Genomic DNA, 13,079 nt, shown 5'->3' on the forward strand with positions numbered 1-13,079 from the left:
GTGTGAACGTGTGACAGCGTCCATTATAAGGAGAGGTCCGTGTTAGGGGGTGTTTGACACGCGGCCATATCTTGCCGCCACATTACCGAAATTTCTCGGTGGATTAGACGAGTTTGTGTGAGAGAAGGGGGTGTGCGGAGGGGGTGTGGTGGAGGGGGGGTGGTGGAGAGGGTGTAGTGGAGGGGGGTGTAGTGGAGGGGGGTGTGGTGGAGGGGGAGGGGTGTGGGTCCTCATGAATGTGGTAGGTCTCACGATGTCCGGTGACGTGTATATCATCAGATTGGTCAGGCCCTGGCCAGACCGGAGCCCACCCCGTCACACCCACCTCAAGCCCACTCTGGCATAGCACCCTACCGTGCCCACCCTCAGCAGTGCGGGCTGTATGGGTGCCACCAGTGGTCACAAGGGTCTCACACTGCTGGACACCCACACAGTGAACCAGGACCAGGCTTCAACAAGCAGTTCCCCAACCATTGACGAACCTGTACATCTTCTCTCCATCTTTGGCGACTTTGTTTACATGTATTAAACAGTTTGTGAGCGTCGAAACTTCCCAAACAAACACACAGAACTCACAATAACGTGATGCATCAATGAACAAATCTTCATTGAACATTTGAAATCAATGAACATTTGTTCATTGATTTCAATGAACATTTGTTCATTGATTTCAATGAACATTTCAGTTCAATGAACATTTGTTCATTGATGCATCACGTTATTGTGATTCCTGTGAGTAATGAAGGAAGGGCGAAGAGGTAGAACGGTCTATTGACATAGCTCGGGTGCATGGGGGGAGTTGTGTAAAGCCCTGGTTTGTGTCTCAGAGAGGCTGCAGGATCCAGTAAGTTCAGTAGAACTTCGATTTCAACTCTTTTTTTAACCATGCCGTAGCTCAGTCGATTAAGGCAGTGTCTGGGATGCTCACAGACGTACGTTCAAATCCTCGTCACGGCCCTTGTGGATTTGTTCTTCCCAAACAAATATTATTATTGTAGACAGCCCTTTTATAGTGCTCCGGAGATCAGCAACCAACCGGATGTTCTCTGGGAGAACATCCGCTCACGGGAATGACTTGAGAAGTACATAACTAGTGCTGTTATCTACTCTGTCTCTCAGTGGTTAGGTCAAGGTTACTTTAGGGGGAAGGTTTGGTTAGGTTTGGTTTAATTATGTTTGGTTACGTTAATACTGTGTATTATTGACGATAATGTTAGATAGTTTTTGAATTCTATATGTAAGTGTACCCGAGAATTCCGTTTACAGAAAACCAAATTCTTAAAAAAAAAAGTTTTCAGCATATACTTTTTTATTTAAAACCAATGATTTATAATACAATACAGTTATAACCTGAGAATAATATGTTTAAGACAAAGGTTCACTCGACAGTTTACACGTAGAGAATTAATAGAACCGTAATATGCTCTCAGGCCATCACAAATATCTAGATAACTCTCCAGGGGGTCTGAGGGGCGGAAGGTTGCTCGTGGTAATGGAATTACCTCTCGGGACGAGTAGGTTATCTTGAGGTTATCTTGAGATGATTTCGGGGCTTTAGTGTCCCCGCGGCCCGGTCCTCGACCAGGCCTCCACCCCCAGGAAGCAGCCCGTGACAGCTGACTAACACCTAGGTACCTATTTTACTGCTAGGTAACAGGGGCATAGGGTGAAAAAAACTTTGCCCATTGTTTCTCGCCGGTGCCCGGGATTGAACCCGGGACCACAGGATCACAAGTCCAGCGTGCTGACCGCTCGGCCGACGGGCTCCTATAGTATAACTATACCTATAACTATACCTCCTAAAGGGCTTCTTTAATATATATGTAAACCAAGCCGCCGAAGACTGAGAAGAGATGTTCGTAAGTCCTGGCGCTTACGAACCTCTTGAAATCCTTGTTCAAGCCTAGAACCTGCTTGATGACACCTGTTCTAGGTGTTGTATCTTGTATGTCGTGATGTGTATCACTACCCATCCTCCAGGAGTGATGGAGCCATCATAGCTACACGTACAAAACATTGACTGTCGTACACACAAATAAAGTTCATGTTTTTTGCACCTATTGGAGTCCTGAAGGACGTATAACGAGAGAGCAAACAAACAAACAAACAATAATACTAAACCTTCACCTTTTGCCTAAATAAGCATTATTAGGCCTAACATACGCAATCTTAGGCCTAATTTATTGGGTTAAATGGTTACTTATTTGCAAGAGTCCATACCATCCATCATGGTCCTGGTTACTGTCCCGTTTGGTTGACAGGTTGATAAAATGGTTGTGTGATTAATATTTGGAACTTTGCATATCTCTAATTGTGCTGTGTCATCACCCGTGCCCCTACCCCCCCCCCCCCCCTTCTCTGCCTCGACCCTCCCTCCACCCTCCCTCTCGGCCTCCCTCTCTCCCCCTCTGCCCTCCTCTTTTCCTTCCCTCACTCCCTCGCTCCCTTTTTAAGTTTCTCAGTCCTCTGTTTCTTCCTTCCCCTTTTTCTCCTTGTTTCCCCCCTTCCCCTCTCTCTTGTTTCTTCTCCTTCCCTCTCGTTTCTCCTCCCTCCCACTCTCTCTCTCTCTCTCTCTCTCTCTCTCTCTCTCTCTCTCTCTCTCTCTCTCTCTCTCTCTCTCTCTCTCTCTCTCTCTCTCTCTCTCTCTCTCTCTCTCTCTCTTCCCTCCTGTTTCTTCCCCACCTTCACTGCCATTTCTCCCCCAAACAGTTTCACTCTCAGACGTCAACTGCTGTGTGATTTTGACAGGGTTCGTATTTGCCTTACTGGAGTCGAACTTGGTGTCGGAGAGTCTGCTGAGTGCCGCTTATCCATGGTGCCTGGCTCTGGTTGGCACTTACCTCACACCTTTGGCACCTGAGCTGACACCTGTAGTGACACATGTACCACACTCTTGGCACCTGGCTTGGCCCTTGACACCTGGAGTGACACATGTACCACACTCTTGACACCTGTCCTGGCCCTTGACACCTGGAGTGACAGATGTCCCCTCACTCTTGACACCTGTACTGGCCCTTGACACCTGGAGTGACAGATGTACCCTCACTCTTGACACCTGTCCTGGCCCCTTGAGACATGAGGCCCGCGGGTGATGAGTGAGGGCCATCTCCTGGTCAGCCCCACAAATGAGTTATGACTTACCTGGACTCTGGCCTCCGTCAAGTCGATCTTCATAGCGATCTCCTCGCGGGTGTAGATGTCTGGGTAGTGTGTCTCCTGCGGGCACCAGGCCAGACACGGGTTAGTTAGTGGTAGCGGTGCCATACACAGGTGTGTGGCACGGTCAGGGGGGGCCACACCCGCCTGCCAATCCACGGATTACAACTAAACTAATCAGGAAACACAAACTGATAATTATAAGATTGTTTAGCATTTGAACTTTTGATATATTTTTACATCATTCAAGGCCTCGAGGCATTAATATAGACTGAGGGAGAAGGAGAGAGAGAGAGAGGGAGGGAATGTGAGAGGGTAGAGAAGATGAGGGGAAGGGTTAGAAGCAACAGGGGGGTGTAGGAAGAAAAGGAGGAAGGGGTGAGACATACCTGGAAGGCTCTCTCCAACTCCTTCAGCTGGGCGGAGGTGAAGGTAGTCCTAATGCGTCGCTGCTTCCTCTTCTCTGAGAGTACACCGTCGTGTGCGCCGTACATCTTGTACCCGAGGCCGGCTGTACCACCACCACCACCACCACCACCACCACAGTACACTACTCAGTACACTGGTCACTACTCTGCTCCCAACACTACTTCAACGACCTTATACACTAATTTATTTCATTGGTATTTTCACTATTTCAATATTATTCATAGTATATACACACACATTTCATATATTTATATATGACAATATGTCAGAGGAATCTTGTGAATGGCGGGGAGGGTGTGTGTGTGTGTGTGTGTGTGTGTGTGTGTGTGTGTGTGTGTGTGTGTGTGTGTTTACTATTTGTATTTATTGTTTGTGCCTGCAGGATCGACCTATTAGCTCTTGGGCCCCGCTTTACTAACCGTGGGTTGTAAAATGTACTAACCCCCCCCCCCAGGACTAATTTTTCTTCTATCATATATTTCTGTCAACACACACACACACACACACACACACACACACACACACACACACACACACACACACACGTGTGTGTGAGGCGGGACCAAAGAGTCAGAGCTCAACCCCCGCAAGCACAACTAAGGGAGTACACACACACACCCCAGGATACAGTCCGCGGCAACTGTCTAACTCCCAATTAACTATTTACTGCTAGGTGAACAGAGGTATCAAATGAAAGGGACTCATTTGTTTCTCATGTGACCGGAAGTCAAACCCGGGCTCATAGGACTACGACCCCAGAGCGCTGTCCGTTCGGCTGCGAGGACCTGTGTGTGTGTGTGTGTGTGTGTGTGTGTGTGTGTGTGTGTGTGTGTGTGTGAGTGTGTGTGTGAGTGTGTGTGTGTGTGTGTGTGTGTGTGTGTGTGTGTGTGTGTGTGTGTGTGAGTGTGTGTGTGTGTGTGTGTGTGTGTGTGTGTGTGTGTGTGTGTGAGTGTGTGAGTGTGTGAGTGTGTGAGTGAGTGTGAGTGTGAGTGTGAGTGTGAGTGTGAGTGTGTGTGTGTGTGTGTGTGTGTGTGTGTGTGTGTGTGTGTGTGTGTGTGTGTGTGAGTGTGTGTGTGTGTGTGTGTGTGAGTGTGTGTGTGTGTGAGTGTGTGTGTGTGTGTGTGTGTGTGTGTGTGTGTGTGTGTGTGTGTGTGTGAGTGTGTGTGTGTGTGTGTGTGTGTGTGTGTGTGTGTGTGTGTGTGTGTGTGAGTGTGTGTGTGTGAGTGTGTGTGTGTGTGTGTGTGTGTGTGTGTGTGTGTGTGTGTGTGTGAGTGTGTGTGTGTGTGTGTGTGTGTGTGTGTGTGTGTGTGTGTGTGTGTGTGTGTGTGTGTGTGTGTGTGTGTGTGTGTGTGTGTGTGTGAGTTTGTGTGTGTGAGTTTGTGTGTGTGTGTGTGTGTGAGGAAGATGCGTGAGGGAAGTTTTTTTTTTAAATACTCTCTCTTTACCAAGATATATTTTGGTTGTAGTTATTATAAACATTATCTCACATTTATAAAATATGTACTGCTGACTCCGTAATGCCCCCCCCCCACCTCCTACCCCCTCCTACCCCCTTCCTCCAAACCCCCTCCCTCAGTTCTCTTTCCTACGTTCTCTCCCTCTCTCTCTCTCTCCCTTCCTCTCTCTCTCTCTCTCTCCGCTGTGTCACATCTAATTTTTCATTAAAACGTAGCGCAGAATACAAAAAAAAGTAATTAATAATACAAATATGGTTAATGTAAGCGGTGGCGGGGCATCAGCGCTGCCACTGGCCGCTCGCTTTTTAGCTAAATCAACAGCGCTACAACGAGCACAAACACGGCCAGCGGCTCCCGCTATCGTTGTCACTCACACATTCATGTTTAATGCTATGCTTTTGGCCTGTCCACTCACTAAATATTAATTTGGGTAAATACTGTTTTAAATTGCTTATTCTGTGTAGCCAAAACGGAATATATATATATATATATATATATATATATATATATATATATATATATATATATATATATATATATATATATATGCAGTTTAAAACGCTGTTTCTCTGTCTCTGTCTCTGTCTCTCTCTGTCTCTCTGTCTCTCTCTGTCTCTCTGTCTCTCTCTCTCTCTGTCTCTCTGTCTCTCTCTCTCTCTGTCTCTCTCTCTCTCTCTCTCTCTCTCTCTCTCTCTCTCTCTCTCTCTCTCTCTCTCTCTCTCTCTCTCTCTCTCTCTCTCTCTCATGAGAGGGGAGGAACCCGTTGCACTGCAGCAACACTGCACACAGAGCTTGCAGTGCACATGGAGGCCCTCGTCACTAGCAGTGTTGGTGCTCAGGAGCATTTAATCTATGGTGTACAGTGCGGCACTGCGAGGGGGGTGTTGTGAAGGATTGTGCAGTGGTGTAAAGGGGTGTGGAGGTGTGTTAAAGGGTGTGGAGGTGTGTAAAAGGGGTGTGGAGGTGTGTAAAAGGGATGTGGAGGTGTGTAAAAGGGTGTGGAGGTGTGTAAAAGAGGTGTGGAGGTGTGTAAAAGAGGTGTGGAGGTGTGTAAAAGGGGTGTGGAGGTGTATAAATGGGGTGTGGAGGTGTGTTAAAGGGGTGTGGAGGTGTGTAAAAGGGGTGTGTAGGTGTGTAAAAGGGGTGTGGAGGTGTGTAAAAGGGGTGTGGAGATGTGTAAAAGGGGTGTGGAGGTGTGTAAAAGGGTGCGGAGGTGTGTAAAAGGGGTTTGGTAGTGTGTAAAAGGGGTGTAGAGGTGTGTAAAAGGGGTGTGGAGGTGTGTAGAAGAGTTGTGGAGGTGTGTAAAAGGGTGTGGAGGTGTGTAAAAGAGTGTAGAGATGTGTAAAAGGGGTTTGGAGGTGTGTAAATGAGGTGTGTAGGTGTGCGGCGCTGCTTACCTTGGAGCCAGGAGCTGCTGGGCGAGGACGCTGCAAAACAAAGGAGAAAGCAGGTTAGCTGCGGTGTGTATATAAAATTGCGTCCGTCTAAATATTTTGTAATTTAAAAGTGGTGTGTGTAATTAAAACAGGAAGCAGGCGGGGGTAATATTGTTTACGGCCAGCACTGTGGGCTGCCTCCTGGCTTGTTCTCACTACCCCCGACCCCCACCCCCCTCCCCGACCCCCATGCCCCCACTACCACCACCACAACCCTCCCCAAGCCCCCCTCAACCACCACCACCAGCCTCCCTCAGCCCACAACCACCACCACCAGCCCACAACCACCACCACCAGCCCCCCTCAGCCCCCCTCAGCCCCCCTCAACCACCACCACCAGCCTACCCCAGCCCCCTACAACCACTACCAGCCCCCCACCACCATCCCTACTTTTATCAGGCTTCCCCACCACCAGCCTCCCCACCACCACCACTATCCCCAACACATACAATTTCAACAGTACCTCTACCACCTTCATCACTATCCCACACAAAACTCTAATGATAAAAACAGAGGGGATATGATCACAACTTACAAAATACTAAGGAAAAATAGACAAGGTGGACAAGGGCAGCCTCTTTAAATTAAGAGAGTGAAAGCAGAGGACGATGGTGGAAGTTGGAAGCACAGATGAGTCGAAGAAACGTAAGGAAATATTTGCACCTTGTACGGGTGCTCAAGAAGGGGAAGTCAGTGATGCAAGATGTTGTGGAAGCCACCTCCATCCCTGGCTCTAAGGCAAGACTCAACAATGATGTAACGCAACAGGTACTTCAAGGGTTACCTGGCGGGTCTTAGAGAGGTAGGTACTGATATGCATAAGTACCAATACCACAACCATCTACACCACCACCACTACCACCTACACCACCACCACTACCACTACCACCTACACCACCACCACTACCACTACCACCTACACCACCACCACTACCACCTACACCACCACCACTACCACTTACACCACCACCACCACTACCACCTACACAACCACCACTACCACCTACACCACCACCACTACCACCTACACCACCACCTACACCACCACCTACACCACCACCTACACCACCACCACTACCACCTACACCACCACCACTACCACCTACACCACCACCACTACCACCTACACCACCACAACTACCACCTACACCACCACAACTACCACCTACACCACCACCACTACCACCTACACCACCACAACTACCACCTACACCACCACAACTACCACCTACACCACCACAACTACCACCTACACCACCACCACTACCACCTACACCACCACAACTACCACCTACACCACCACAACTACCACCTACACCACCACCACTACCACCTACACCACCACCACTACCACCTACACCACCACCACTACCACCTACACCACCACCACTACCACCTACACCACCACCACTACCACCTACACCACCACCTACACCACCACCTACACCACCACCTACACCACCACCACTACCACCTACACCACCACCACTACCACCTACACCACCACCACTACCACCTACACCACCACAACTACCACCTACACCACCACAACTACCACCTACACCACCACCACTACCACCTACACCACCACAACTACCACCTACACCACCACAACTACCACCTACACCACCACCACTACCACCTACACCACCACAACTACCACCTACACCACCACAACTACCACCTACACCACCACCACTACCACCTACACCACCACCACTACCACCTACACCACCACCACCACTACCACCTACACCACCACCACTACCACCTACACCACCACCACTACCACCTACACCACCACCACTACCACCTACACCACCACCACTACCACCTACACCACCACCACTACCACCTAAACCACCACCACTACCACCTAAACCACTACCACTACCACCTACACCACCACCACTATCACCTACACCACCACCACTACCACTACACCACCACCACTACCACTATCACCTAAACCACTACCACTACCACCTACACCACCACCACTACCACTATCACCTAAACCACCACCACTACCACTACCACCTAAACCACCACCACTACCACTACCACCTAAACCACCACCACTACCACCTACACCACCACCACTACCACTACCACCTAAACCACCACCACTACCACTATCACCTAAACCACTACCACTATCACCTACACCACCACCACTACCACTACCACCTACACCACCACCACTACCACTACACCACCACCACTACCACTACACCACCACCACTACCACTACCACCTAAACCACCACCACTACCACCTAAACCACCACCACTACCACTACACCACCACCACTACCACTACCACCTAAACCACCACCACTACCACTACACCACCACCACTACCACTACCACCTAAACCACCACCACTACCACTACACCACCACCACTACCACTACACCACCACCACTACCACTACCACCTACACCACCACCACTACCACTACACCACCACCACTACCACTACCACCTAAACCACCACCACTACCACTACACCACCACCACTACCACTACCACCTAAACCACCACCACTACCACCTAAACCACCACCACTAACCACCAACACCACCACCACTACCACCATCGCTACCACCTCCTTCGTCATTACAATAAATTATATTAAGTGTACTTTAAAGTTTATCAATACCAAATCGATGATATCTTAAAGGTCAATTATTAGCCTAAAGAGTGAGTGTTGTTATCGAGAAGTGTTATATTAAGTGGCCTTCAACATGAGACCTTAAATTGTTTAGTGACAAATGACTCTAAAACACACACACACACACACACACACACACACACACACACACACACACACACACACACACACACACACACACACACACACACACACACACACACAACAAATTCCAAACAGTTTTAAAACAGGTTTGTATTACAAATTCCATAAGAAGTCTTTATAAATCCTTATAAATAGCTAAACTGTTTATCAACGCGGCATTTAAGACTCTTGATGTCCTCGTATTAAAAATTCCTTGTAAATCTTAACAGTAAATGCGTTGTTGAGCAAACTAATAAGCAGTTAACGAGCGGACACGTTGTCACAAATACAGGCACAAGTCGAATTAGGATTCTTGTTTGCATTATATTCACGCGAGAGATTCAAACTCTCTAATTAACAGGTTTGTCTCAGAAAACTACCGTTCGTACACGAGGTTTCGAAACAACTATTAAACCTCGCCATATTAAAATAGTATCCGATAATATTAAACTAAGACTATAAATTGGATTTTTTTTTATTTTAAATTTATAGAATATGAAAGGAGAAAGTTTTTGTTTATTATATCTGTAAAAAAAGGTGTCTGCATTTATTGAAATTTTTGTTTTATTGTTTGCATTAATTACTAAATCATGTAGTGTATATATATATATTTATATATATATATATATATATATATATATATATATATATATATATATATATATATATATATATATATATATATATACATACACAAATAGTGAAGTCTGCAGACGATGAGTCACAATAACGGGGCTGAAGATAAGATGAGAAACCCACACGTCAGAAAATAATGAAACAACGACGTTTCGGTCCGTCTCGGACCATTATCACGTCGGGTGATGGAAAGAGAGTGGGAGAGATAGACGATATAAGGGAAGAAGATGAAAGAGAGATAAAGATGCAGATAATAAGAAGAAACGTAACAATACGACGAAAAGAAAAAAAATAAGGAAAATATGTAGGAGTAAAGAGAAAAAAAAGAATCGGATAAAGTAAAGGAATGATTAGAAGTAAGGGGGAAAGAAACAAGTGAAAATAATAATAAAAGGCATTATAAATAGAACACAATTTGGGTGTACATAAAAAAGTTAAAAGTAGAAAAGAAAACGGCAAGAAGCAAATTGTGGAAAAATAACATCTAGTAACGAAAGAGAGAGAGAGGAAGGAGAGCCGAGAGAGGCCAAGACAGATCCCGTCTGTTAAGAAGGTATATATCTTCTCCCTCTAGATATATATACAGGAACAGGAAAGAATCAACAGCAACAAGGTCAGGACCTACGGTTTATGCTGAGCTAAAGTATATATTTACTCATTAGTCTATACATGATTGCCATTGGCTTTATTCACCATACTGCAGGAGATATGTACCTTAAAGTACTCCCTCGGGGTGTACATACGTATGCGTGTGTGTATGAGTCTACGCGCGGTGGATGGATCAGAGTGAAAATTACTGATGTCACCGCGTTGTACTGTCTTCTATATTATATGGGCTTAACGTAAACAATTAATGAAAAGTGTAGCGTTATTCATTTAAAATGCTGAATTCATATGTGCACGTTTTTTCTTCATTAATTCATGGTGCAAGTGAGCCGGGAAGGCGCTTTTGTGTGTTATACAAGAGTAATGATACGACACTCTCTCTCTCTCTCTCTCTCTCTCTCTCTCTCTCTCTCTCTCTCTCTCTCTCTCTCTCTCTCTCTCTCTCTCTCTCTCTCTCTCTCGTCAACCAATGTGTCATTTCTCATATTTCATTAATTTATAAATACATCCACATTCATAAGAATGAATGAAACTGCAGAAGGCCTATTGGCCCATACCGGGCAGCACCTGTATATTTCCACCTAAACTCTACTTCTAAACCAATATTAAACGAAGACGTTTTCCTGTTTGCATCCATTGTTTCGTGTTCTAATTTATGGTAATATATTGAAAACTTTATTTATATTCCTCCTTGTTATGCCCTTTCATCCATTTACGTACTCCAATCATGTCACCCTTCTTAATCTCCATCTTGCTAGAGGCTGTAAATTAAAATTTTTAAAGCTCTTGGGGATAAGCTGAGCTACATAAGCTCGGGGCGCCTAACACGTTCAAAATACAGCTGAAGAATATAACATTAGATGTTAGTTTTTGGTTTAAGGTCTATTCACTTCTAGAGGGTTATTAAGTCCATCGGAAGAGCCTACTGGCCAGCCAGCAAGAATACTTTAGTCTTGAACATTGTCTAGGACCAAAGAAAACGGTACCTTAACTTGCGACGATACCTCAATTTGCGATGGTACCTTATACTTGGAAGGTACATCATCATGTGACGGTACCTCAACCATGCAACGTTACCACAGCTGGCGATGGTACCACAACTTGCTACGATACCACAACAAATAGCGGCGGTACCGCAATTAGCGACGGTATCGCAACTAGCGTCGATACCATAACTATGATACGGTACCACAACCATGCGACGGTACCAACTCGATTCCATATCAATAATTACAACATAAAATCTGCCAACTTTGGCTACCAGACGGCGGGTGGAACCCACCTGCTGTGGGGTCCACCTGCTGTGGGGTCCACCTGCTGAGGGGTCCACCTGCTGTGGGGTCCACCTGCTGTGGGGTCCACCTGCTATGATCAGATATCAGGAATGCCTGATCAACCAGACTGTGATTCATACGTCATGCGGAGCACTGTGGCTATTCCTTCGATTCATTTGTGCTTCCAGCTTCCGCCTATGCCCTCTTATCCTGCTTTCTCTCAGTTTATGGACAGAGGCAGACAGAGAGAGAGAGTGTGTGTGCGTGAGCGTGTGCGTGTGCGTGTGCGTGTGTGTGTGTATGTGTATGTGTGTGTGTGTGTGTGTGTGTGTGTGTGTGTGTGTGTGTGTGTGTGTGTGTGTGTGTGTGTGTGTGTGTGTGTGTGTGTGTGTGTGAGGAGTGATCCTCTTGTTACAAGTCGCGTCAAGCGTCACTACTGCGTGTCACACCCTGCCCAGTATTAATACTTGTGTGACGTGGTGGTTACTATAGCGTTATATTAAACAATTTGAAGTCATACCATTGGCTTGAACATTTTAAATTAAATGCATATTTTTTTAATTATAAAAATAACAGCAAATATGCAACAGACATTCCCTAGGATGAACGCCATAGCAATACTTACATAAAGTTGCCAGAAAATGCAAAGGCGATGCAGGTAGACAACAACATTGACGTGTTGATGTGCGCAAATTGCGAGCGAGAGTTAAAAGGAATACAAATAGAATAGTTTTGGGTGTAGGGTCTGGCGCCATCGCTGGTGAGTGAAGTGGTGACTGGGAGTAGCCTCCTTTAGGGATCAATAGCAAGACACTCCTGTTTTTCTCCTCACAAGTCTGCAAACACGCTGCTGACGTCACGCCAAGATGGCCGACCACTTCTCGTAAATCTGCCAATCTCAATTGCACTAATATATTTATTTATTTATTTTATCAGTAGCATTTAGCGAAGGAATAGCGAGTCAACTCGGCTTTGAGCAATTTCAGTAGAAGAGTTTCACGTTAAAGTTCCAAGGGACAAACTTTACCAGTAAATTTAAATCGCGCGTCAACAAAGGTTTCCCGCCACAAGAGTCAAGATGGCGGCGCGGTGCTGGCGTGGGCAGCCCGCCACTTCCCGCCCGCACAACCGCCATGGCCCAACTACCAGAGGCACAGTCTTCCGCACCCCTTATATCAGTCATAAGCCCCGCCATGGCTCAATTATGACAAAATTCTTCTAATATCTTGGGTGAAATATAATCAGCCTTCGAGGTTAAGCACTAAGCAACTTAATTACGAGAAGAAA

General features: G+C 46.3%; 1 protein-coding gene across 1 annotated transcript in view; it reads right to left on the minus strand.

Annotated features, from left to right (window-relative positions):
* LOC123760538 (paired mesoderm homeobox protein 2B) overlaps positions 1-13,079 on the minus strand; it is a 175,277-nt gene that overhangs the window by 137,140 nt on the left and 25,058 nt on the right. The window contains exons 2-4 of the mRNA XM_045746229.2: positions 6,440-6,469; positions 3,546-3,667; positions 3,142-3,216 (exon numbers count right to left, since the gene is read on the minus strand). Coding sequence (XP_045602185.1) covers positions 3,142-3,216; positions 3,546-3,667; positions 6,440-6,469 — 227 coding nt within the window. The remainder of the gene's footprint in view (positions 1-3,141; positions 3,217-3,545; positions 3,668-6,439; positions 6,470-13,079) is intronic.

Source organism: Procambarus clarkii, chromosome 39 (assembly GCF_040958095.1).
Source record: "Procambarus clarkii isolate CNS0578487 chromosome 39, FALCON_Pclarkii_2.0, whole genome shotgun sequence".
Taxonomy (NCBI): domain Eukaryota; kingdom Metazoa; phylum Arthropoda; class Malacostraca; order Decapoda; family Cambaridae; genus Procambarus; species Procambarus clarkii.